The following is a 26,079-nucleotide window of genomic DNA, read 5'->3' as shown; positions in this document are numbered from 1 at the left end:
TCATAACATAACAACTTTTCAGTGATATTCTTACTAATATCTGAGAAAACATTTCTCAAAATTTTATTGACCATCTCAAATATATCAACATTACCTTTCTTCTATCCAGGAAATATTTTACATGAAATATATATGAGTAGATGCATGGATATACAAACCATCACAAATGTTTTGTGATCTCATCAATGTAGATATAGTTGCTGAGATATAAAATATAGTAATAGTAACATGTTATCACATTAATATCTCTTCTTTCTTGGGTGAATACAGTTATGGTTATACAAGTTATTTATTGCATCGGATGAATTTTGACAAACATCATGTATCCTGCTAAAGGTTGTGGGGAAGCATCATAGCCGTATGTCCAGAGGGATTTTTGGGGGGTTTGAATATGCCACACAAGAAGGTACTAAAAGGGCAGCTGCCTATAAAACAATGTTTCAAAAAGGGAAGCATGATGAGTATAATAAGTGTTATGATTTCACGGATTACTTGTAAGTCCACAAAGCTATCATATGATTTAGCATGGAAAACAGTCTTCAATTGGGTTGTCATCATAGTATTGCAATGCATCTTAATAATGATTCAGCTACAGGTCTGCATGGATACACACATGTGCAATTAAGTTGCTTTTCTGTGTGAATGATTTACCACAGATATCACAGTGATATGGCTTCTCTCCTGTATGAATGCGTTTGTGAATAGTTAAGACGCTACTTGTGGAGAATGACTTACCACAGAATTCACAGTGATATGGTTTCTCTCCAGTATGAATATGTTTGTGCCTAGTTAAGTCACTACTTCCAGAGAATGATTTACCACAGATGTCACAGTGATATGGCTTTTCTCCTGTATGAATACGTTTGTGGATAGTTAAATGACTAGTTTCTGAGAATGATTTGCCACAGATATTGCAATGATATGGCTTCTCTCCTGTGTGAATACGTTTGTGTTTAGTTAAATTACCAGTTTCTGAGAACGATGTACCACAGATATCACACTGATATGGTTTCTCTCCTGTATGAATACGTTTATGTTTAGTTAAAACATTGTTTCCAGAGAATGATTTATCACAGATGTCACAGTGATATGGCTTCTCTCCTGTATGAATATGTTTGTGTAAATTCAAGAGATCATTTCGAAAGAATGATTTCCCACAAATATCACAGTGATATGGCTTCTCTCCTGTATGAATACGTACATGTTTAGTTAAGATGCTATTTGTAGAGAACGACTTACCACAGATATCACAGTGATATGGCTTCTCTCCTGTATGAGTACGTTTGTGTTTAGTTAAGTCACTACTTCTAGAGAATAATTTACCACAGATAACACACTGATATGGTTTTTCTCCAGTGTGAATACGTTTGTGTATAGTTAATTGATCATTTCGAGAGAATGATTTACCACAGATATCACAGTGATATGGTTTCTCTTCTGTATGAAGATGTTTGTGAGAAGTTAGGTTACTTTTTTGAGAGAACAGTTTGCCACAGTTATCACAGTGATATGATAATTTTCTTAACTCTTTTGACATCTTTCCAAGGAATCAGAAAACAAAAAAACAATTCTTTAACATTCTCACAGTATTCTCATCACAATATTTGATTATTTTTCTTGTTCTTCTTTTTCTTTATTCCTTATAAATATTTCACCTGCTATCAACTCTGATCTTCATAGATATCTAAAGCTGACGTAAAGTCTTTTATAAATTTATTCAAATTTAATTCGAATGCACTTGACAATGAGGTAGAGAAATGTCGTTATCAATCTCAGTTCAGAGCAAATATTTCACAGTGTTTCTACCATAAAACACATAGAGTCAGGGTCATATCTGTTGTGTATAACATCGTCTTTATATGATAAATAGTGAGGTTGTACAACTAAAGTCTTTTATACCAGTGTCATTCATTAATCTGAAACAATAAAGAAACAGTGTAAGACTTAGAGGATACAGAAAAGCATTTTACATTATTTAACATTATACATATTCGTATACCACAGCTTCATTTTCATGTTGTGTAACATTATCAATGCTAAACTACAGAATGGTGAACAATAATATTTTTCTCCTTTCAGAAACATATTTTCTTATTCTTGTTTGGTCCTAGACCAGCCATGATTGAGCAAATCTATGATCAGATGTATTTCATTCATGTCTTTCTTTCTAGTATTGCATATTCAAGACTTCATCAGCCAAATAGTCTTCAGTTATCAAGACTGAAAGGTGCAAAGAGAATGGAAATTGGCTGTTGTTTCTAGCAGATGTGGCACCCTCATTGGCTTGTTGTTTAACTCCAGGTAATCCCATTCTAAGCACACCCATGATGATAGGCAGTTTGCTTTTTGAGGTTGCTATGAATTTTTTATCACATCAAACAAAAAGAAATATTAATGAATAACGACAAACAACATTAATAAAATGTTATATAAATTCACTTCAGTGAATAATGATGGCTGAATTGATGAAAAGTGACTTGTTTTCCATTACAACTGTTAAATGTTTAAAAAAAACCTTTCTTGCCTTGCTGAAATTGTACACCATCTGAAAGGTGATAAGAACAGCTGATGGCAAGCATCTAGTATCAGAAATTTGTAAAAAGTGCCAGCCATTAATGGTCATTCCTAACATCTGCTATAGATGTTAAATGAATAACACTGTGTAACAAAATTTTTCTTTTTGTCTTTGGTCAGTGTTACTTTTTATTTGCTTTCATCTAGAAATCAAAGGAAATCACTACCGTCCCCTTCTAAACTTTGCTTTTGTCATATGGATATCAATGTTTTGAAACTGACCTATTTTTTCCATTACATTTCAGACAGATTCAGTGCCGTGTTACTGAAGCAGAAATATCATTACAGCAAATATTTTGCTCAATACCACAGATCTGATAATGTCAGTTGCTTGACCTTAACCCCTTGAGCATATCCCTTAGTGGCTGACAGTATGTGCACCTCTGATAATGAGCAGGAGTAATAGGGGGGAGCATCATAGCTATGTGTTGAGAGAGGAACTCTTTGGGGTTTAAACCAAAGTTTGAAAGATATTTTTAGCCATTTTTCATACTTTCTAGGGGTAAGTAAATAGGAAATAACCTGTTACTATCCAAGGACAAAAATCGTGTTACACAGTAATTAAATATGTCTTCAATAAAGAAGGACACCAGGCAGATGAAATTCTCAGGCTATGTTTTCATATCACAAAGAACAGACATGCAAAATAAATCTGATTGTAGTAATTAAAGAAGTTGTTTACTTAAATGAAAAGAGGGAAAGAATAAGAATCTCAGATTCTGATTAGTTTGATGGTGAATTAAGCTTTATAATTAAGTTTCATAAATCATAACTGTTTTCCCTTTCGGAATGTTATTAATTTTACAATATACATCACAAACTTTAACGAAGACCTTCCAATCCTACCAGCCATAGAATATTACTGGTTACCATTACAGAGAAATTTTGTTTTGTTGCTTTTTCCTTAAATAGTTATTACAGTTGGTTTACCTGAGTAGTTCTTAACATAAGATTTCATTGATAAAGTTTATGAGCAATAAATTGATTATACTTCCACAATACACAAATTATTTTTAACTTTCTTTCTTATCCGATTCCTAATATGTAATTATAAAAATATGATTTTTTAAAACATTGAATGGCTATGGGGATCCACCTGAATAAAACAGGAATCAAAGAGAACCATAGGTAAAAGAGAAATGGTTGAGAACCACTGGTTTGTGTTATAAAGCTTATTTATCATAAGGTGGCGATGGGCAGAATTGTTAGCATGCCAAGCAAAATGCTTGGCATTTCAATTGAAGTCAGCTTTATCCTTTTTGGATCAATTAAGATAAATGCGAGTTGAGCACTGGAAGACTTACCCCCTCGTCGGATATCAGACTTATGAAGCGTCAACAAGTTGGATTGTCTCAGTTTTGACGGGGAGTTTTCAGGTTTTGTTTTTTTGCCGTGCCCTTTTTGCCATTAAGCTAGCTTAATGGCAAAAAAAAAAAATAATAATAAAATTGCGTAAAATGACAAAACCATCATTTTTCGCACTTTTCCAAAAGTCCCCATCAAAACGGAGTAATTCCAACTTGATGCTTCGTAAGTTCGACGTCTGCCACCCAGAACACCAAAATTGCTGGCTTTATGCCAAAATTTGAAACCAATATTTATTTACTGTTAAACATGCTCAAATTCCGGATCTTTTCCTTTTGGCCGGCACATAGAAAAAATAATTTTTTGTAACTAAACACTTTCAAATTTCGTATTTACTCTTGGCGTTTTTAAGAAAATTCTTTATTTTCGAAGTTCTTTATATTTCGTGTTAAAGTTGTCGTATTTCGATATTTGAAAGTGTTTAATTACAAAAAATTATTTTTTCTATGTGCCGGCCAAAAGGAAAGGATCCTAACTTCCTAGAAATGGCAGTCAAATCTCCTTCAACTTACTTAATACCGTCTACAAAACGAAACATTGATCTTATATAGACAAAAAACAAGATCGTAATTACGCTAACTTTGATCATGTCAGCACGACTAAGTTAACACAGGTAATTTACTATATAATAATCGATATAATTAATCTAACTTCGGATAATTTAGGAGCATGGTGAATATTATTTTATTTTGTCTATACAATAGTCATAATAAATATGCAAAACACAAAATAATATAATCATATTATCCAAATTATACAGTGAGGTAATAATAATTCATCACACTGCTGTGGAGCAGTAGCTGTAGTAAATAGTAAGTTCCCTGGATATTATTGTCTCAATGACTGGTAAAGCCCGTTATTAGGTTTCCATAGCAAGACCGAAGTTACGTTTCCCCTGAACCAGAAACCACTCCGTCGCAACAATATAATTCTACATCATGAAAATTAATTCCAATATTTATTATTAGTCTGTCATAATTTCACCCTCTTTGCAATCGAATTTCGGCCAGCTTTTTGAGAAATCAACTGTTTTCAGCTGTCGTTTCCTTCAGGCTCTCTACATTCTAAGTTCAAATCCCGCCGAGGCCAACTTTGTTTTCCATCCTTGCGAAGTCGATAAAACAAAACCCAATAATTTCTAGTGTCAATGGTATCAACTGATTCCCCATACCCTGAAAATTACTGACCTTGTTCCTAAATCAGAAATCATTATTAAATGCAATAAAATTCATTCTGATGTACCTGGAGCAGCTTTCTCCGAAGAATCACATCTGCGGGTCGATTTGTTCTATTAAGCCTTTCAAGGCGGTGTTCCGCAGGGCCGCTGTCTGATGACTGAAATAAGTGATATATAATGATTATCCTTTTCGATAAAAGTTTTGCATTAAACTCTGAAAAGAAAAAAAATCTATCATTTCTTAACTTCCACATTTTAGTAGAAGTCACGTTTAGCCAATGAATAGAATCGTTATAGGAATACGATGTGTCCGACAAAGCAATTGACTAATCACGATCGCCGTATTACATTGCTTAAGACTAAGATGTCACCCGCAGATGTGATTCTTCGGAGAAAGCTGCTCCAGGTACATCAGAATGAATTTTATTGCATTTAATAATGATTTCTGATTTAGGAACAAGGTCAGTAATTTTCAGGGTATGGGGAATCAGTTGATACCATTGACACTAGAAATTATTGGGTTTTGTTTTATCGACTTCGCAAGGATGGAAAACAAAGTTGGCCTCGGCGGGATTTGAACTTAGAATGTAGAGAGCCTGAAGGAAACGACAGCTGAAAACAGTTGATTTCTCAAAAAGCTGGCCGAAATTCGATTGCAAAGAGGGTGAAATTATGACAGACTAATAATAAATATTGGAATTAATTTTCATGATGTAGAATTATATTGTTGCGACGGAGTGGTTTCTGGTTCAGGGGAAACGTAACTTCGGTCTTGCTATGGAAACCTAATAACGGGCTTTACCAGTCATTGAGACAATAATATCCAGGGAACTTACTATTTACTACAGCTACTGCTCCACAGCAGTGTGATGAATTATTATTACCTCACTGTATAATTTGGATAATATGATTATATTATTTTGTGTTTTGCATATTTATTATGACTATTGTATAGACAAAATAAAATAATATTCACCATGCTCCTAAATTATCCGAAGTTAGATTAATTATATCGATTATTATATAGTAAATTACCTGTGTTAACCTAGTCGTGCTGACATGATCAAAGTTAGCGTAATTACGATCTTGTTTTTGTCTATATGAGACCAATGTTTCGTTTTGTAGACGGTATTAAGTAATTTGAAGGAGATTTGACTGCCATTTCTAGGAAGTTGAGCATGTTTAACAGTAAATAGATATTGGTTTCAAATTCTATTGAAGTCAGCTTTATCCTCTTGGGATCAATTAAGATAAATACCAGTTGATCACTGGAGGTCTAAATAAACAACTTACCCCCTCGTCGGAAGTCAGACTTATGAAGCGCCAACAAGTTTGATTTTTTCTATTTTGACGGGGAGTTAATAGCAAAAAGAAAAAAAAAATGCGTAAAATTACGAAACCATCATTTTCCGCAATTTTTTTCCCCCCGAGAGCTTTTCCAAGGGCACCGTGAAAAAAATCTGACAGGTCCCCATCAAAACGGAGTAATTCCAACTTGATGCTTCTTAAGTTCGACGTCCGCCAACCTGAACACCAAAATTGCTGGCCTTATGCCAAAATTGGATAGCATCGGTGGCGTGGAGAGAGGAGGCTGGTATGCATGGGCGACTACTGGTCTTCCATAAACAGCCTTGTTTGATGTGATAAAAAATTCATAGCAACTTCAAAAAGCAAGCTGCCTATCATCATGGGTGTGCTTAGAATGGGATTACCTGGAGTTAAACAACAAGCCAATGAGGGTGCCACATCTGCTAGAAACAACAGCCAATTTCCATTCTCTTTGCACCTTTCAGTCTTGATAACTGAAGACTATTTGGCTGATGAAGTCTTGAATATGCAATACTAGAAAGAAAGACAAGAATGAAATACATCTGATCATAGATTTGCTCAATCATGGCTGGTCTAGGACCAAACAAGAATAAGAAAATATGTTTCTGAAAGGAGAAAAATATTATTGTTCACCATTCTGTAGTTTAGCATTGATAATGTTACACAACATGAAAATGAAGCTGTGGTATACGAATATGTATAATGTTAAATAATGTAAAATGCTTTTCTGTATCCTCTAAGTCTTACACTGTTTCTTTATTGTTTCAGATTAATGAATGACACTGGTATAAAAGACTTTAGTTGTACAACCTCACTATTTATCATATAAAGACGATGTTATACACAACAGATATGACCCTGACTCTATGTGTTTTATGGTAGAAACACTGTGAAATATTTGCTCTGAACTGAGATTGATAACGACATTTCTCTACCTCATTGTCAAGTGCATTCAAATTAAATTTGAATAAATTTATAAAAGACTTTACGTCAGCTTTAGATATCTATGAAGATCAGAGTTGATAGCAGGTGAAATATTTATAAGGAATAAAGAAAAAGAACAAGAAAAATAATCAAATATTGTGATGAGAATACTGTGAGAATGTTAAAGGATTGTTTTTTTGTTTTCTGATTCCTTGGAAAGATGTCAAAAGAGTTAAGAAAATTATCATATCACTGTGATAACTGTGGTAAACTGTTCTCTCAAAAAAGTAACCTAACTTCTCACAAACATCTTCATACAGAAGAGAAACCATATCACTGTGATATCTGTGGTAAATCATTCTCTCGAAATGATCAATTAACTATACACAAACGTATTCACACTGGAGAAAAACCATATCAGTGTGTTATCTGTGGTAAATTATTCTCTAGAAGTAGTGACTTAACTAAACACAAACGTACTCATACAGGAGAGAAGCCATATCACTGTGATATCTGTGGTAAGTCATTCTCTACAAATAGCGTCTTAACTAAACATGTACGAATTCATACAGGAGAGAAACCATATCATTGTGATATTTGTGGAAAATCATTCTTTCGAAATGATCTCTTAAATGTACACAAACATATTCATACAGGAGAGAAGCCATATCACTGTGATATCTGTGATAAATCATTCTCTGGAAGCAGTGTCTTAACTAAACATAAACGTATTCATACAGGAGAGAAACCATATCAGTGTGATATCTGTGGTACATCATTCTCAGAAACTGGTCACTTAACAGTACACAAACGTATTCATACAGGTGAGAAGCCATATCACTGTGATACCTGCAGTAAATCATTTACCCGAATTGATCACCTAACTAAACACAAACGTATTCACACAGGAGAGAAGCCATATCATTGCAATATCTGTGGCAAATCATTCTCAGAAACTAGTCATTTAACTATCCACAAACGTATTCATACAGGAGAAAAGCCATATCACTGTGACATCTGTGGTAAATCATTCTCTGGAAGTAGTGACTTAACTAGGCACAAACATATTCATACTGGAGAGAAACCATATCACTGTGAATTCTGTGGTAAGTCATTCTCCACAAGTAGCGTCTTAACTATTCACAAACGCATTCATACAGGAGAGAAGCCATATCACTGTGATATCTGTGGTAAATCATTCACACAGAAAAGCAACTTAATTGCACATGTGTGTATCCATGCAGACCTGTAGCTGAATCATTATTAAGATGCATTGCAATACTATGATGACAACCCAATTGAAGACTGTTTTCCATGCTAAATCATATGATAGCTTTGTGGACTTACAAGTAATCCGTGAAATCATAACACTTATTATACTCATCATGCTTCCCTTTTTGAAACATTGTTTTATAGGCAGCTGCCCTTTTAGTACCTTCTTGTGTGGCATATTCAAACCCCCCAAAAATCCCTCTGGACATACGGCTATGATGCTTCCCCACAACCTTTAGCAGGATACATGATGTTTGTCAAAATTCATCCGATGCAATAAATAACTTGTATAACCATAACTGTATTCACCCAAGAAAGAAGAGATATTAATGTGATAACATGTTACTATTACTATATTTTATATCTCAGCAACTATATCTACATTGATGAGATCACAAAACATTTGTGATGGTTTGTATATCCATGCATCTACTCATATATATTTCATGTAAAATATTTCCTGGATAGAAGAAAGGTAATGTTGATATATTTGAGATGGTCAATAAAATTTTGAGAAATGTTTTCTCAGATATTAGTAAGAATATCACTGAAAAGTTGTTATGTTATGAATAAATACAAAACTGTAAGACAAAATATTTCATCTTAAAATAAGATTTATATATGGTGCATATACATACATAGACACATATATTTATATAGTTGCCATGTAAGTTAATGTGTTTATGTGTGTACATAAATATATATAATTCAAATTTATAGAAAACAAAAGGCAAAGACAAGTGTAGGAATGACAAGCAGGTTTATTAGTTTAATGCTCAGGTAGAATGGAAAATGATATATATATATGTATGTATGTAGAGACTGTGACCTTTAGAGATATGCTATTATTGAAAAGACCCGGCCAGTAAAGTGAGTGGCTGATAGCAGTGTCACATATCCAGCCTATTTAAAAGTACCCTTGAATCATCGAGCAATACACTACTTGAAAAGACCTGTTGAGTCAAGTGAAACGGAACTGCGGCAAGTAGAGTGAGATCACAGCTGTGGCCTACACCATGGTCATATAAGCAGCCCATTGAAAAGTACTGTTGAATCACCCGGCAATACGCTACACTTGAGAAGACCTATTGAGTCAAATGAAATCAAATCGAATCAAAATGGAAATTGTAGTTATGGCAGTTGCCAGTGCCACCTGACTGGTACCCATGCTGGTAGCACATAAAAAGCACCATTGAAGCCTAGGTTGATGCCAATGCTGCCTGACTGGCTCCCCGTGCTGGTGGCACATAAAAGTACCATTAGAATGTGATCGATGCCAGTGGCACATAAAAAGCACCAACTACACTCAGAATGGTTGGCGCTAGGAAGAGCATCCAACTGTAGAAACCTTGCCAGATCAGATTGGAACCTGGTGCAACCTACTGGCTTGCCAGTCCCCAGTCAACCTGTCCAACCCATGCCTGCATGGAAAATGGACGCTAAACGATGATGATGTATATTTATATATATATATATGCGTGTGTGTGTATATGTATATATATATATATGTGTGTGTATGTATATATATATATCTATATTCATCATTTAATGGCCATTGTCCATGCTGGCATGGGTTGGATTATTTGACTGGGCTGGAACGCTGCCCCAGGTTCCAGTCTGATTTGGCATGGTTTTCTATGGATGCCCTTCCTAAAGCCAACCACTCTGAGAATGTAATGTATGCTTTTATTTGCCACTGGCATGGGTACCATTTGCGTGATACCATCTTGTATTTATGTGCCAATTTGCATGGCACCAGTATCTGCCGCGACTGATTTTTGCTTGGCTTGATGGGTCTTCTCAATCACAACATAATACCAAAGGTCTTGGTCATTGCCTCCACGAGGCCCAACACTCAAAAGGATATTTATATGTATATATTTGTATATATATTTTGATATATATATATATGTTGTGTTGTTGTTGCGATGGGCTTCTTTCAGTTTCTGTCTACCAAATACCTACACGAGACTTTGGTCAGCCCAGGGCTATAGTAGAAGACACTTGCCCCAAGTGCTACGCAGCAGGACTGAACCCGGAACCATGAGGTTGGGAAGCAAGCTTCTTACTACACAGCCACACCTCAAAACTCAATTTTCAACCAATTCTCAAACAGAAAAATAAAATTTGGGTTACCCTAACAGAATAAATTGACCTCAGAACTTTTTTTTTCAGCCTGGTACTTATTCTATCAATCTCTTTTGCTGAACCACTAAATTATGGGGATGTAAATATACCAACACAGGTTCTCAAGACATATATATACACACATATACATATACACATATATATATATATGTACACACAACAGGCTTCTATTAGTTTCCATCTACACATGCACCTTTAGTCATATACTTTTTCACCTATTTCTAGTTAGCTTTGTAATGTCCCATATTTTTTATTTTTTTACTTGTTTCAGTCATTTGACTTCGGCCATACCTTCAAGGGTTTCAGTCGAAGATATTGACTCAGGACTTATTCTTTGTAAGCCTAGTACATATTCTATCAGTCGCCTTTGCCAAACCACTAAGTTATGGAGACATAAACACACAAGCATTGGTTGTCAAGCAAGGAGGGGGAGGGGCAAAGAGATGCACACACAAACACATACATACATATATAGAAAGCTTCTTTCAGTTTCCGTCTACCAAATCCACTCACAAGGCTTTGGTCAGCCTGAGGCTATAGTAGAAGACACTTGCCCAAGATGCAACGCAGTGAGATTGAACTCAGAATCAAGTGCTGATCTCTAATTCCAATGATGTAAGAAAATGGTACTTTCAGTATAATAATTATTTTCAATCAGATCATTAATTTTAATTACGTTCTCTTCAACAGGTGTTTGCCGTCTGTTCAGTTGTTTCTTCGATATCTTTTACTTTTTACTTGTTTCACTCATGAGACTGCAAGCCACGCTGGGGCACCACCTTAAAGAATTTTTAGTTGAATGTATCAACCCTAGGACTTATGGGTCCTTATTTTATTGGTCTGTTTTATTGCCGAACCACTGACATAAACACACTAGCACAGAAGGTTAAGCAGTGATAGGGGACAAACACACACACACATATATATATACACGACAAGCTTCTTTCAGTTTCCGTCTTGGAATTCTGAAAATTTTATTTGGTGCCCCTGCAATGAGTAAAATTTTTTTTAAAAAATGCTTACATCAGAAAAGAAAAAAAATGTTTACATCAAAACAACAAAAAAAAGTTTAATTCAAAAACAAAAATAAAACTTTATTTCACTGATAAATGTAACTGAAATTCTATGTATGTTTTTGTTTCAGCCATGTGTTTGTGACCATGCTGGAGCACACGTGTTTTTCATTTGTTTTGAAAGGCCCCGGGTTCGATACCCAGCATCTTCATAAGGGGAATTTTAATAGGCATAGGTGAGGCTGTGTGGTAAGAAGCTTGATTCCCAACCACATGGTTCCGGGTTCAGTCCCACTGCATGGCACCTTGGACAAGTATCTTCTACTTTAGCCCCGGGCCAACCAAAGCCTTGAGTGGATTTAGTAGATGGAAACTGAAAGAAGCTTGTCATATGTATATATCTATGTGCATGTCTTTCTGTTTGTGTTTGTCCTCCCCATCACCACTTGACAACTGGTGTTGGTGTTTACATCCCTGCAACCTAGCAGTTTGGCAAAAGAGACTGATAAAATAAGTACTCAGCTTTAGAAATAAGTCTTGGGGTCGATTTGTTTGACTAAAACCTCTTAAGGTGGTGCTGCAGCATGGCCGCAGTCAAATGGCTGAGGCAGGACTTTCAAGGCTGGATGTTTTCCCTGATGCCAAGCCTTTTCTTTTAATCGTTTCAGTCATTGGACTGTGGTCATGCTGGGGCACTGCCTTGAAGAATTTTTTGGTCAAATGAATTGATCTCAGTACTTATTTTATCAGGTCTCTTTTGCTGAACTGCTATGTTACAGAGATGTAAACACACCAACACCAGTTGTCGAGCGGTAGTGGGGGACAGACAGATACATGGACACACACACACACACATATATATATATATATATATATATATATATATATATGCAACTGGCTTCTTTCAGTTTTCATCTACCAAATCCACTCACAAGACTTTGGTCAGCCTGAGGTTATAGTAGAAGATTCTTGCCAAAGGTGTCATGAAGTGGGACTGAACTCTGCATCATGTAGTCAGAAGCAAGCTTCTTACCACACAGCCATGACAAAGTTTTTTTAATTTTTTATTATTCCAGATGAATCCAAAAGTGTAGAGATAGTGGATAATTTGTATTGTCATAAGATCTGACAAATTCTCCAGTATCTCTACCAAGATTAGAGTCACCAAACAATATATTTACATTTTCTTAGCATCTACTGAAATATAAAAGTTTCAATATTGGCTAAGTTAACTATAATCAACAGGTTTCTGATCTTTTGTATGCATACTTAATCCCTACATACTTTTGCCTAGGACAGTAATTAAGCCACTTACAGTACAAAGAATTACATTACATATCCTGTAGTCTGGCTGACTGTTGGGGCACCACTGATGACCTTGCAACCACACCTTCCCACCCGTCTCTGTTTTCTGCCTCTTTAGACCTGTCCATTCACAGATGTTTTCCCACCTCTTTCTCTGCATCTGCCACCTTTGACTGTTCCCTGAAGGACTGCTTTGGCCATCTCTGATGAGCAGATGACATGCCCAAACCACCCGAGACTGCATTTCTTTACTGCAGGGGTTTTCAAACTTTTTGACTTGCGGACCCCTTTATATTTCAGGCTTTACCTTATAAACGCTTATGAAATTTATACATAAATATTTGCTTAAAATAACATATCATCATCGTTTAACGTCCGCTTTCCATGCTAGCATGGGTTGGACGATTTGACTGAGGACTGGTGAAACCGGATGGCAACACCAGGCTCCAATCTAATTTGGCAGAGTTTCTACAGCTGGATGCCCTTCCTAACGCCAACCACTCAGAGAGTGTAGTGGGTGCTTTTATGTGTCACCCGCACGAAAACGGCCACGCTCGAAATGGTGTCTTTTATGTGCCACCCGCACAAGCCAGTCCAGGGGCACTGGCAACGATCTCACTCGAAAATCCTACGGGAGCCAGTCAGGCGGTACTGGCAACAGCCACGCTCAAAATGGTGCATCTCATGTGTCACCCGCACAAGAGCCAGTCCAGGGGCACTGGCAACGATCTTACTTGGCTTGCCGGGTCTTCTCACGCACAGCACATTTCCAAAGGTCTCGGTCAGTAGTCATCGCCTCGGTGAGGCCCAATGTACGAAGGTCTTGCCTCACCACCTCAGCCCAGGTCTTCCTAGGCCTACCTCTTCCACGGGTTCCCTCAACTGTTAGGGTGTGGCACTTTTTCACGCAGCTATCCTCATCCATTCTCACCACATGTCCATACCAGCGCAATCGTCTCTCTTGCACACCACAACTGATGTTTCTAATGTTCAGCTTTTCTCTCAAGATACTTACACTCTGACGGGTATTCACATTGACATTACACATCCAACGGAGCATACTGGCTTCATTCCTTGCGAGCTTACGTATGTCCTCAGCAGTTACAGCCCATGTTTCACTTCCATGTAGGATGGCTGTTCGTATGCATGCATCATACAGTCTGCCTTTTACTCTGAGTGAGAGTCCCTTTGTCGCCAGCAGGGGTAAGAGCTCTCTAAACTTTGCCCAGGCTATTCTTATTCTAGCAGCTACACTTTCAGCGCACCCACCCCCACTACTAACTTGGTCGCCCAGATAGCGGAAGCTATCGACTACCTCTAGTTTTTCACCCTGGAATATATTTTTACATTTATTTATTTAACAGTATTTAACAAATAGGTTTATTGTCAGTTAGAAGATTTCGATTAAAAAACATATATAAAATCAAATTGCCCATAAAAAGTATTTCTGTCTACGGACCCCCTGTCTTGTCCTTGCAGACCCCCTGTGGTCCACGGCCACAGTTTGAAAACCCCTGCTTTACTGTACAAAGAAGTTCTCATAGGGCCCTATTGCCTGCCTTATTTTTTTCTTCACTTCCTCATTTGTGACACATAGATGATAATCCCAAAAGTCTCCTGAAATATTTCATTTCCGTAGCCTGGATTCTTTTTTTTTTTGATTTCTGCTGTCTCACATTTAATTTTGATTTTTAGCATGTCATAAGATCTGACAAATTCCTTACTGTCTCTACCAAGATTAGGTCACCAAACAAAATCTTGCTTTCTTCAGTGATGTGTGTATTATGAATTGTAGAAAAAAATTTTTGCAGAATAAGATTAAAAAACAAACAACCTGTTTTGATTAAAGATAAATTTATTCTCTACAATCATTTCAGAAGAATGTCTTGTAAATAATTGTTCTTAAAAGAGTTGGTCTCCACCAATCTTTTCCAGCAACATGATTCTTTTAAGTGAACATAAAAGATACAAAATATTAAAACGATTTTTCATGCTTTCAACTATCTGAGCATCAGCAGAATTAATCCATTGTCATAATCTTATACAAATGTAAAGAACACTGTATGAAACTGATATGAGACATACTTTAGTCAAACTTTATGGGCGTCAGCATGAATTCAGTGGCTTTGAGCTGCAGAATATGTTGAAGCAACCCAATGTGCCACAACAGAAGCATTTCTTCCCTAATGTAGGGCAGAACCTAGGAAAATGTGATGATCTTATCATTAATACAATAATTAACCCAGCTTCACTCATTTGTTGTTTGATCAACTTTACTTGATGACAGTCATTGTTAGTGGTGTATTAGAACTTGGCTGTATTTTTGATCCAAGAGTAAACATTAGCTCCAACTGCACCATTACAAGGCTAACTAAAACTGAGATGGATGCTTTAGACAAAGTTCTTAGACAATCAATAATACTTTCATCTGAGTATGATTGATTCCATTAATAAAAAAAAAAAAAAACTTTATAAGCTCTGTGTTTGGGTGATCTTTACATAAATACATGCATGTTAAGCCTTAGCAGGAAATTATGAACTCGTTCTTGTTTTTGTTCTCATTAACAACTTATTATCAATCTGAAAAGATAATCTTTCTTTAGCTTCGGATATTTTTTGAATAGCACATTTTAAGTGTTCAAATGAACATTCTTGAATTGTTGTAAGATATAGGACATCAGTTCGATGATTGCACTGAGGTCACATAATTTTGGCTTAAATAGTTCAAGGTTTGTATCATCTATTTGTACAGATTTGCATTAATCCCTTAGCATTCAGTCTATTGTCAAATTTAATGCTTATTTATTCATATTGTTTTGAATTAATCATGCATTATTTTGTAGCTTTGAAATTTTGATGGTGTGATTATATATTTTTAGAATGGCATTGAAGGGTAGGTGTGATAGGCTGGATCTGCCTATTAGAACATAAAACAGGTAGTATGTTTAGGCTGGGTACAGCTGGTTTAAATGCTAAAGGGCTAAACTGTATAAGCCATCATGACAGTGGGCTTTTGTGAATAAGTTCAAAACTTCAGATGTTATATAACTGAGTATCATTGTTCACCAACATTATCCAAGTGACATGCCATAAAGTTGTCCCTCACATTGAACTGGTCATCACCTTAACCATTTAGTATTTAAACCAGCCATATGTGGCCCAAAATATGTTTATGTTTAAACTGGCCAGATGTGCCCTCTCACACCTACCCTACAATATCATTCTAAAATTTAACAGTTACTTCATGATTAATTAAAGATATGTGAATAAAGAAACATTACTTTTAACAGAATAAACTGAACGCAAAAGGATTAAATAGTCCTGGTCACATACAAAATGCTTATCGTACCTAGCATTAGCAAAACAACATCACAGACTGGATGAATAGATACAATGTCCAGACACTGATAGGACAGATTTCTGTAACAGAATACCATACATAAAATATAATTGAAAAAGAACGACTGTGTAACTTTTCTTAAAATCCACCATTGTTATGACTTCTATTAAAAAAAGGTTTCCAACAAATTATCTCAATAGTAGTTTCTTCCTGTATCTATTTGCCTATGTTTAACAAAGAGCTTTTGGATTAGAACAATTTTCCACAAAATCTACATCTAAAAAGCTTTATCCTGGTGTAATCCTAGTTATGATTAATGAGATTGTATTTCTGAAAGAAATTCGGAGACAAATAACAGAGTAGATCTTTTTCCAGTGAATGTTTGTGAATTACAAGACCACAACTCAGAGAATGATTTTCCTATATATTTCACAATAATTTTTCTTTCTTCAGTTTGTATTCAGCTGTGGATTACAAGCGAAGACTTACCTCATTTTAAATAGCCACGGGACCACCACTTCATAAAGCTATATATAACATTGATATTGTGTTTTGTCCTGTGTATATTTTAATTTGTTTACTACAAGGTAATAATTCTCAAATAAGAATTTTCCAAACATTTTAGTGAAGGGGTTTTACTCAAACAAAAGCACATTTGTAGACTAGAGAATGATTTCTGACATATTTCACCATGATAGATATTCTCCAATGTCTATTTGTATTTGATGATGAACAATAATGTTTAGATTCGTAAGAAAAGGACTCTTTATGTTAAATTAAGAGACTTCCCTCCTGTATGTATTTGTTTGTGTGTTTTTAACAGCCTATTTTTAATAAATGAAATCCCACATATTTCACAATTATACGGTTTTTCTCCTGTGTGTATTCTTTTGTGTTCTGTTAAATATCTTCTATAAACAAATGATTCCTCACATATTTCACACTGGAATGGTTTCTCTCTTGTGTGACTACGTTTGTGTGTTGTCAAATCACCATTAGTGGTGAATGATTTTCCACATATTTCACAGTAATATGGTTTTTCTCCAGTGTGACTACGATTGTGGATAATAAGACAAGAATTCTGAGTAAATGATTTACCACAGATTTCACAATGAAAAGGCTTTTCTCCAGTGTGGATTCTTTTATGTTTGTTTAAATCACCATTCTGGACAAAATATTTCCCACAAATTTCACAGTGAAAAGGTTTCTCTCCAGTATGTATTCTTTTATGAACTACAAGATTAGAATTGTCCGAGAATGATTTCCCACATAGTTCACAAGGAAAAGGTTTCTCTCCCGTGTGGCTACGTTTGTGTGTTGTTAAATCACCATTAGAGGCCAATGATTTCCCGCATACTTCACAGTGGAAAGGCTTTTCCCCTGTGTGTATTCTTTTGTGTCTATTTAATTGACCTTTGGTGTTAAATGATTTTCCACATATTTCACAATGAAATGGTTTTTCTCCAGTATGTATTCTTTTGTGAACTACAAGATTAGAATTATCAGAGAAAGATTTCCCACAGATTTCACAAGGAAAAGGTTTTTCTCCAGTATGTTTTCTTATATGTTTTTTTAAGTCGCCATTCTTGACAAAATATTTCCCACAAATTTCACAATGAAATGGTTTTTCGCCAGTGTGACTACGTATGTGAACTACAAGACTAGAATTATCGGAGAACAATTTTCCACATATTTCACAGTGGTAAGGTCTCTCTCCAGTATGTATTCGTTTGTGAACTACAAAATTAGAATTATCAGAGAATGATTTTCCACACATTTCACAGTGAAACGGTTTTTCTCCAGAGTGTATTCTCTTGTGTATTGTTAAATTATTGTTTGAGACAAAGTATTTTCCACAAATGTCACAATGATAGGCTGTTACCTTATTGTGTATTTCTTTGTGCATGGAGACTTCATGTTCTGAAGAGAATGTCTTCTTACAAATCTCAGAGTGATGTTCAGGAACATTGTTGTTTACAAGTTTATCATCTTTGTCGGTCTGTGTAACTGTATTTATATTGGTAATAACAGTTGTAGTTGAAGTGTCCAAATGATTAACGTCCTCCATATTAATTCTTGAGGAATTCCTAAAAGTTGGAAAATGTCTGACAGAATAATCTATCCTGCTTCAGTTTTTTAAAAAAATTTTATCTATCATGAAACTGTTTACACGCGTGGAAAATATTTAATGTAGGTATGTATAGTCTACTCACCATTAGAATACTTGCAGCTGACTGAGTACTATCCTAGTAATTCACATTTTGCTGTAAAAATAATTATATCTATGTCAAAATTAAGAAATGTAGAAATGGTTAAAATATGCTATCCCAGTCTATAGGATAAACGACTGGCAGCAGACGTCCTGATGAAATCGGAGCGATCTTAAGAGATATTGCAATGCAATAATAATCAAAACAGAGAAGCAAAAATCACGGCGGAAAACAATGATGTCGGGAGAGAGAATATGAGTGTTTATAATAGAAACTCAATATACGTGTACGAATGTATGTGAGTGTGTACGTATTCTCATATAGGCGTGGTCCCAATAAATGGAGTTTGTTTCCCACGATTAGAGGAAAAGAGCAACAATGTGTGTTGCGATAGTAATTCAAATAAAAATTCTTTTCAATTTGAAATTCAGCTGAAAAAAGTCAATAATGTTCAGAATAGATATTCACTCATTTCTAGATTAAAACCCGTCCTGTAAAATAGGGGACAATCAATATACGATGTAATGTAGTTTGTGATGAAATAAAATATTTAATCATGAAGATGATAGAACACAGATCATGAAACATGTAAATCAAACTTTACCTTAATATCAGATAATTATTACACAACATAATTACATTAGCTAAACTAATTAATCTTACCAAGTAGGCGGTGACGTTGACAATTTTCCCGCGTTGGAATGACACCGGTGACTTAAATTAGAAGTTCCTAACATAATTTAACATTTAGAATCACCTTTAATTGCATAAATTTGCTTCTTTTAATATATACACACCATGTTAAATAGAAAATTATAATAATCTCAGAGCAAAATAACGATTACATATCTATGAAGCTGCCGCTACGTGTCTTTCGACCTACTAGAAATAGTAGCCAAGTACCTTTTCGTAGTAGATCTGCTATCTTATTAAAAAAAAAGAACGATATATTGGACAGTGTAGTCCTACACAATATAAGATGTAAGTTCCACTTATAGCGACGATTACATAAATAAGTAAATGAATATATAAAATAACGAGAGACGATTGTATCATCGACCCTTAATGAAAGCGAAATTCAACAATCTTCCTAAAATACCAGGCATAAGAATGAAAAAGAAACACCGCATCAGACACTTAATAACTTTTGGAGAGAACTACGGTGTATTTTCGAGAAAATAAGGAATATATAAAAACATCAGGATTTTCTTGAAAAGCCGAAACGAAATCGGCATGTTCTTTCCAAGACGCAATGTAGTAATAAGAGTCATAAGTACTTTAATTTTAAAAGCATGCGTATTGTGAGAAAAATACTTAGGTAACTTAGAGGTATTTAATTAAAATAAACACACGCACTGGTTCATTCCTTTATTAATTTATAAACAATATTTAGTTTTTGCCTCTCCCAAGATTTAATTGTATAATTAAATTAGCTGAACTAATTACAAATATACAGAAAAGGCGACAACGTAAACAATTTTTCTTTCGTCTCAGAGGTACCGGTGTCCCTTGTTAAAATTCCCTGACATAATTTCATAAAGTGTTTATCAACGCATTCACTGCGATCCTGCACTTCCTCTCCGCATCTTTAAATTTGTTCTTTCCTTGCATTTACTTCGCTACAATTCACACCTTTCATGTTTAACCTTCCTAAGGTATATTCTTCTAATTTGTTTTCTTTGTTACGTTTTCAGCGGTTCATTGTATTTCCTTTCAAATGTTATCGTTGTTGCAAATTTTTGTGTTGTTATTTAAGACCAGATGTGATTATAAGCTGCGATCTTTACCCTATTTGACCCTTTCTTGCAGAAAATATTGGTTTCAATTTTTGGCACAATACCAGCATCTTGATGGAGGGCATAAGTGGATTGCATTGATCCCTGTGCTCAACTGGTACGCATTGTATTGACTACGAAAGGATGAAAGTCAAAGTCGACCTTGGCAAAATTTGTACTTTAGAATGTAAACACGAACGAAATGCCACTAAGCATTTTGAACGGGTCTTGTGCCTAGATTAGAAAAGAAAGCAGTCATGGTATTAGCTGTCAGAAGTGAAAGTAGAAAAATCTGACAAGGAACGTTACTGCTGGTTTGAGTTGATTCTTTGGCTACTGACAGCTAATACCATGACTGGCCGGAGCGAGCTATCTGTCTGTCTGTCTGTCTCTCTCTCACTTGAAAGTTATTGGAACAAATTTGACACCTATATGCATGCGTTTGAAAACACACAGAGTATAAGGGTACTACTAAAGCAGAGTGGTCTCGAACGCGCAGTCGCGCGTCCGCGCTATCTAGTCGTGAGTGGTCGATCCTATTATTTTTAAACTTCAAATTTCATTTGTTTTCTATTTTGATAAATTCTCTCTGTTGAAAATTATATTTTTATATTTTAAATAATTTGCAATTTCAGAAAATATATTTTTATATTAAATTTGCGTTTTCTAATTTGATAAATTCTACGGACACAGAGGTGAACGAGTGATAGATAGATAGATAGATAGAGTGAGAGAGAGAGAGATAGTGAGACAGACAGATAGATAGCTCCAACTAGTCAGTAGCCAAAGAATCAACTCAAACCAGCAGTAACGTTCCTTGTCAGTTCTACTTTCACTTCTGACAGCTAATACCATGACAGTGCCGAAAAGAATATTTTTCTTCTCTTGGAACACATTGAATGAAATGAGGAATCACTCAAGGACGGTCCATTGTTTAGATTTAAGCAAAAAGTTTGGACTGTCTGTGTTGTAAACGCTGATTTTAAAAACATTTGTAACTTTTAGGATTTATGGGCTGAATGGGGGTAAAATAAAAAAGAAAATTTGCAGAATTGTGTGAATTCCCGTGCATAGAACACAAATGCGGAAAAATTTTCTGAAAATTCCAAAAACTATTTTTAAGTTGTGAGGAGGATTATTTGGCGTGCTTAAACCACAATTCAGCCTAACATTCTCCTACCTCCAGAAACATAATTCATTCTTTGCATGGTTGTTGCTATTGTTCTGACTGAACACATAATCAAAAACACCATGAATAATTCTTTGGTTTCTCCATTTTTCTAAGACTGAAAGATTCAATTTCAAGGAAATGTTGCTGATATTTCTAGAAGTTGGAGGGTAACAAGCTGATGGAATCGTCAGTGCACTGGGTGAAAATGCTTAGTAGCATTTCATCCATCTTTACGTTATGAGTTCAAATTCTGCCAAGGTTGACTTTGTCTCTCATCCTTTTCAAGTTGATAAAAGTAAGTACAACTTGAGCACTGGGGGGTTGGTGTAACTAGCTTAGACCCTTCCCCAAAACTACTGGCCTTGTCCAAAAAATGGGAAACCATTATTATTATTAGGGTGGCGAGCTGGCAGAATCATTAGCACACCAGGTAAAATACTTACCTGCATTTCGTCTGTCTTTATGTTCTGAGTTCAAATTCCATCAAAGTCAACTTTGCATTTCATTATTTTGGGGTCAATAAATTAACTACCGGTGAAAAACTGGGGTTGATATATTTAACTAGTCCCCTCCCCCAAAATTTCAGGCCTTGTGCCTATAGTAGAAAGGATTATTATTATTATTATTATTATTACTCTTAAGGTGGTGAGCTGGCAGAATTGTTAGCATGTCAGGCAAAATGCTTAGCAGTATTTTGCCTGTCACTGTGTCCTGAGTTCAAATTCTGCTGACATTAACTTTGCCTTTCATCCTTTTAGGGTTGATAAAATAAGTACCAGTTGAGCACTTGAGTTGATGTAATCAACTTCCTCCTTTCTAAAATCCCACCCTAGGGTGCATTATCGTTTCATTAAACATGTTTGAAGGGATAAAAATATTGAAAAACATCAGTACATGTCAGAGTGACAAAGAAACAAGAAGGGTATCAGGTGGTCATGGGATGTGATTGGTAAGGCACCTATTAACACTACCAGTCATGTCCAATGACTGGTATGTCATGAGAAAGACAATCTCTCTTATCAGCTCGCAGCACACCCTGTCCAATTTCTGTGACTGAACAAGAGATAACCAGTCCCAAATGCTTGCATCTTATAGTCTGGGGGAAGAGACACGGCTAGCTGATTTTGGTGTATTTACACCGTTTGTCTCCAGCAAGAAATTTTCTTCATGATAAAACACAAAGAAGGGCTTTCTTATGGGCTCGAATATGCCCCAAACATATTTGAACTGCTAATAACCTTGCATTTATACACATTACTGCTTAGTACTGCCACCCTGTGAGATATATATATATATATATATATATATATATATATATATGTATATATATATATACACAATGGGCTTCTTTCACATTCTGTCTACCAGATCCACTCACAAGGCTATAGTTGAAGACACTTGCCCCAGATGACATGCAGTGACATTGAACTTGGAACCATGTGACTGGGAAGCAAAGTTCTTACCACACAACTACATGTAGGATTCAAATGATGCTGTATGATGTAATTTTAATAACAAATTGAAAGTAACTTTAATTAGAGAAATATAAAATTTCCTCTGTTATATGCCAACTTTTTAAATATCCACTATATTTTATACTGTATTTTTTGTTATTTCAGAATACAAAATAGCGCTGGCATTAAAGAATTCTATTTGCATTGGATACATAATATTTGGAAGATTTTACCCAAGACGTTGTTCTGTTCACATGAATCTATCTAGAGAATTACAGTAAAACATTTTCTCTGAATAATACATTTCTTTACATTACCAAGTGGAGAGTGTGGAAGATCATTTTGTATTTTAATTCAGTTGAGGTTGCACAGGACTTTACAATGTCTTCATGTACTATTTGAGATCACATTTGATGAAAATATAGCAGAATAAGTATTTGTTAGGAATATTTGAAAAGAAGAAAAACCTCTGAATGTTCTGGTGAGAGAAGAAGAAACAATGGCTAATGAATTGTGTGATAACAACATTGAATGTAAATCACAGGCTGAAGGCATTGATTTTACTGATGAGATACCAACAGAGGCAGATAAACCATCATACTGCTGTGATATCTGTAAAAAGTCATTTTCTCAAAATAATAACCTTGCTCAACATAAATGCACTCATACAAATGTGAAAGTATATCACTGTGATATATGTGGTAAATCATTCTCTCGATGTGTTCGCTTAACTGAACACAAAAGCATTCATACTGGAGAAAAGCCATTTTGCTGCAACATCTGTGGATACTCATTCTCCAAGTTAGACAGTTTAGCTAAACACAAACGCACTCATACAGGAGAGGAACCATATCACTGTGAAATCTGTGGTAAATCATTCTCTGGGAAATGGAATTTAACTACACACATTCGAATTCATACAGGAGAGAAACCGTATCATTGTCTTGTTTGTGAGAAATCATTCTCTAGTGGAAGTAACTTAACTAGACACCAATATATTCATACAGGAGATGAAACACATACCTGTGATATTTGTGGTAAGTCATTCACTCAGGAAAATAAATTAGCTAGACACAAATACATTCATACAGCAGAAAAATTGTATGACTGTGGGATATCGTTATCAACTAGGAGTGCCTTAACTGCTCACAAAAACATTCATACTGGAGAAAGACCATATTGCTGTGATATTTGTGATAAATCATTTTCTTCAAGTAGTAATTTAAACAAACACAAACGTGTTCATACAGGAGAAAAACCATATCACTGTGATGTCTGTGGTAAATCATTTTCTCAAAGTAGTAGTTTAACACAACATAAACGTCGTCATACAGGAGAAAAATCATATCACTGTGATATCTGTGGTAAATCATTCTTTAAGTTAGATAGCTTAACTATACACAAACGCATTCACACTGGAGAAAAACCATATCACTGTCATATTTGTGGTAAATCTTTCTCTACTAGAAGTAACTTAACCACACACAAATATATTCATACAGGAGAAAAACCATATCAGTGTCATTTTTGTGGCAAATCATTCTCTGATGGAAGCACTTTAACTAGACACAAATATATTCATACAGGAGAGAAACCATATCAGTGTGATGCCTGTGATAAATCATTCTCTCTGAAAATTAGCTTAGCTAGACACAAATACATTCATACAGGGGAAAGACCTTTTCACTGTGACATCTGTGGAATGTCGTTCCTTGATGGAAGCACTTTAACTGGTCATAAACGTATTCACACAGGAGAGAAGCCATATCACTGTGATATCTGTGGTAAATCATTCTCTAGAAGTAGTCATGTGACTTCACACAAACGCATTCATACAGGAGAGAAACCCTATCACTGTGATGTCTGTAGTAAATCATTTTCTCATAGCGGTTCCTTAACTTCACACAAACGCATTCATTCAGGAGAGAAACTATATCACTGTGATGTTTGTGGAAAATCATTCTCTGGGAGTAGTGACCTGGCGAGACACAAACGTATTCATACAGGTGAGAAGCCACATCACTGTGATATTTGTGGCAAATCATTCTCTCAGAAATGTACCTTAACTTCACATATATCTATCCATACAGAAGTCTAAATACATCATTGTCAAAATGCACTGCAACATATGAAACATGTTCTAAGATCAATTTCCATGCTAAAACATTGGTTAGTCTTATGAACATAACAATAATCTATGAACTCATGGCAAAAATCATACTCATCAGGGTTCTGTTTTTGAAGCATTGTTATACAGCCAAATGCATTTCTTGATACCAACTGTTTAGTAACTTCTTCAGTGGGATATTGAGTCCATCAGGATACATGCTTGTCAAAATTCATTTTATGCAAGAAATAACTTGTAGGACCATTTTATTCAGACAGGGGGACAACGAATACCTATTACTTTACTTATCATTACTCTTTTACTTGTTTCAATCATTTGACTGTGGCCATGCTGGAGCACCAATATTTTAAATAACAGTATACTAATATATATTCTATATAACATTTCCAGGATAAAGAAAAGACACAGTTGATATATTCAGTACTGTGGGTAAATGGCAAAGAAATGTATCCGGAGATATCAGTAATACGATCAGTGTACAATCATTTATAAACACAGAAACTACAAGACAAAATATCTTATCATAGCTTATATGATACGTGTGTGTATATATGTTTGTATGTAATATAGAAATGTAACCACATGTGAACTGTTGGCGATTTTTCTTCTTTGGATTTCTTCCTTTCTTCTTTCTGATGAAGAGCCATGCTTGAAACCTTAAAAACTCTCCTTTCACTGAGCATTAAACTAATATAATTCTTGTGCACATCCTTGCGTTCATTTTTTTTCTCTTTTTGTTTTTGAATTGTTTTTTCATTGAATTGACTATATATATAAGTCTACATACCGTATATTTCCACATATAATGTGACCTTTAGATGAGGTCAAATTTTGTAAAAAATTTCAGGCGTAGGAGTGGCTGTGTGGTAAGTAGCTTGCTTATGAACCTCAAAA

General features: G+C 35.3%; 3 protein-coding genes across 10 annotated transcripts; 2 read left to right on the top strand and 1 right to left on the bottom strand.

The window, feature by feature from the left end:
- Window positions 1-15: 15 nt before the first annotated feature.
- LOC106873525 (uncharacterized) lies at window positions 16-20,216 on the bottom strand. Of its 7 annotated transcripts, none has more exons than XM_089344178.1 (3): window positions 19,321-20,216; window positions 18,661-18,711; window positions 16-1,916 (listed from the first exon to the last, which is right to left on the bottom strand). In XM_089344178.1, exon 3 carries the CDS (start codon window positions 1,535-1,537, stop codon window positions 590-592), a length of 948 nt encoding a protein of 315 aa, XP_089200304.1. In that variant the 5' UTR covers window positions 1,538-1,916; window positions 18,661-18,711; window positions 19,321-20,216; the 3' UTR covers window positions 16-589. The 7 variants fall into 7 exon arrangements, 5 of the variants coding, with proteins under 5 accessions (XP_089200304.1, XP_089200303.1, XP_089200305.1 ...); XR_016238781.1 differs by lacking the exon at window positions 16-1,916 and adding an exon at window positions 6,416-6,958; XM_089344177.1 differs by having other exon boundaries at window positions 18,661-20,216.
- LOC128251191 (uncharacterized) lies at window positions 5,396-9,195 on the top strand. 2 transcript variants are annotated; one of them, XM_089344174.1, is made up of 2 exons: window positions 5,396-5,522; window positions 7,214-9,195. In XM_089344174.1, the coding sequence occupies exon 2, from the start codon at window positions 7,590-7,592 to the stop codon at window positions 8,619-8,621; it is 1,032 nt and encodes a 343-aa protein (XP_089200300.1). In that variant the 5' UTR covers window positions 5,396-5,522; window positions 7,214-7,589; the 3' UTR covers window positions 8,622-9,195. The 2 variants fall into 2 exon arrangements, with proteins under 2 accessions (XP_089200300.1, XP_052833735.2); XM_052977775.2 differs by having other exon boundaries at window positions 5,447-5,577.
- On the top strand, window positions 20,184-25,891 carry LOC106873526 (uncharacterized). The gene is made up of 2 exons (XM_052977516.2): window positions 20,184-20,312; window positions 23,223-25,891. Exon 2 carries the CDS (start codon window positions 23,557-23,559, stop codon window positions 25,153-25,155), a length of 1,599 nt encoding a protein of 532 aa, XP_052833476.1. The 5' UTR covers window positions 20,184-20,312; window positions 23,223-23,556; the 3' UTR covers window positions 25,156-25,891.
- The last annotated feature ends 188 nt before the right edge of the window (window positions 25,892-26,079 follow it).

Source organism: Octopus bimaculoides, chromosome 28, assembly GCF_046866305.1.
Source record: "Octopus bimaculoides isolate indiv1 chromosome 28, ASM4686630v1, whole genome shotgun sequence".
NCBI lineage: Eukaryota > Metazoa > Mollusca > Cephalopoda > Octopoda > Octopodidae > Octopus > Octopus bimaculoides.
Note: the sequence above shows the minus strand (reverse complement) of the source record. Positions and strands in the feature narration are given on the sequence as shown.

Bases quoted from the DNA above. Each gene is read 5' to 3' on its own strand.
- LOC106873526 (XM_052977516.2), top strand. From the start codon at position 23,557: ATGGCTAATGAATTGTGTGATAACAACATTGAATGTAAATCACAGGCT.
- LOC128251191 (XM_089344174.1), top strand. From the start codon at position 7,590: ATGTCAAAAGAGTTAAGAAAATTATCATATCACTGTGATAACTGTGGT.
- LOC106873525 (XM_089344179.1), bottom strand. From the start codon at position 18,515: ATGGAGGACGTTAATCATTTGGACACTTCAACTACAACTGTTATTACC. The intron at 1,470-17,271 runs GCTGTTAAAAAC...CTCTCAAAAAAG, and splicing joins ATTTCATTTATTAAAAATAG to TAACCTAACTTCTCACAAAC.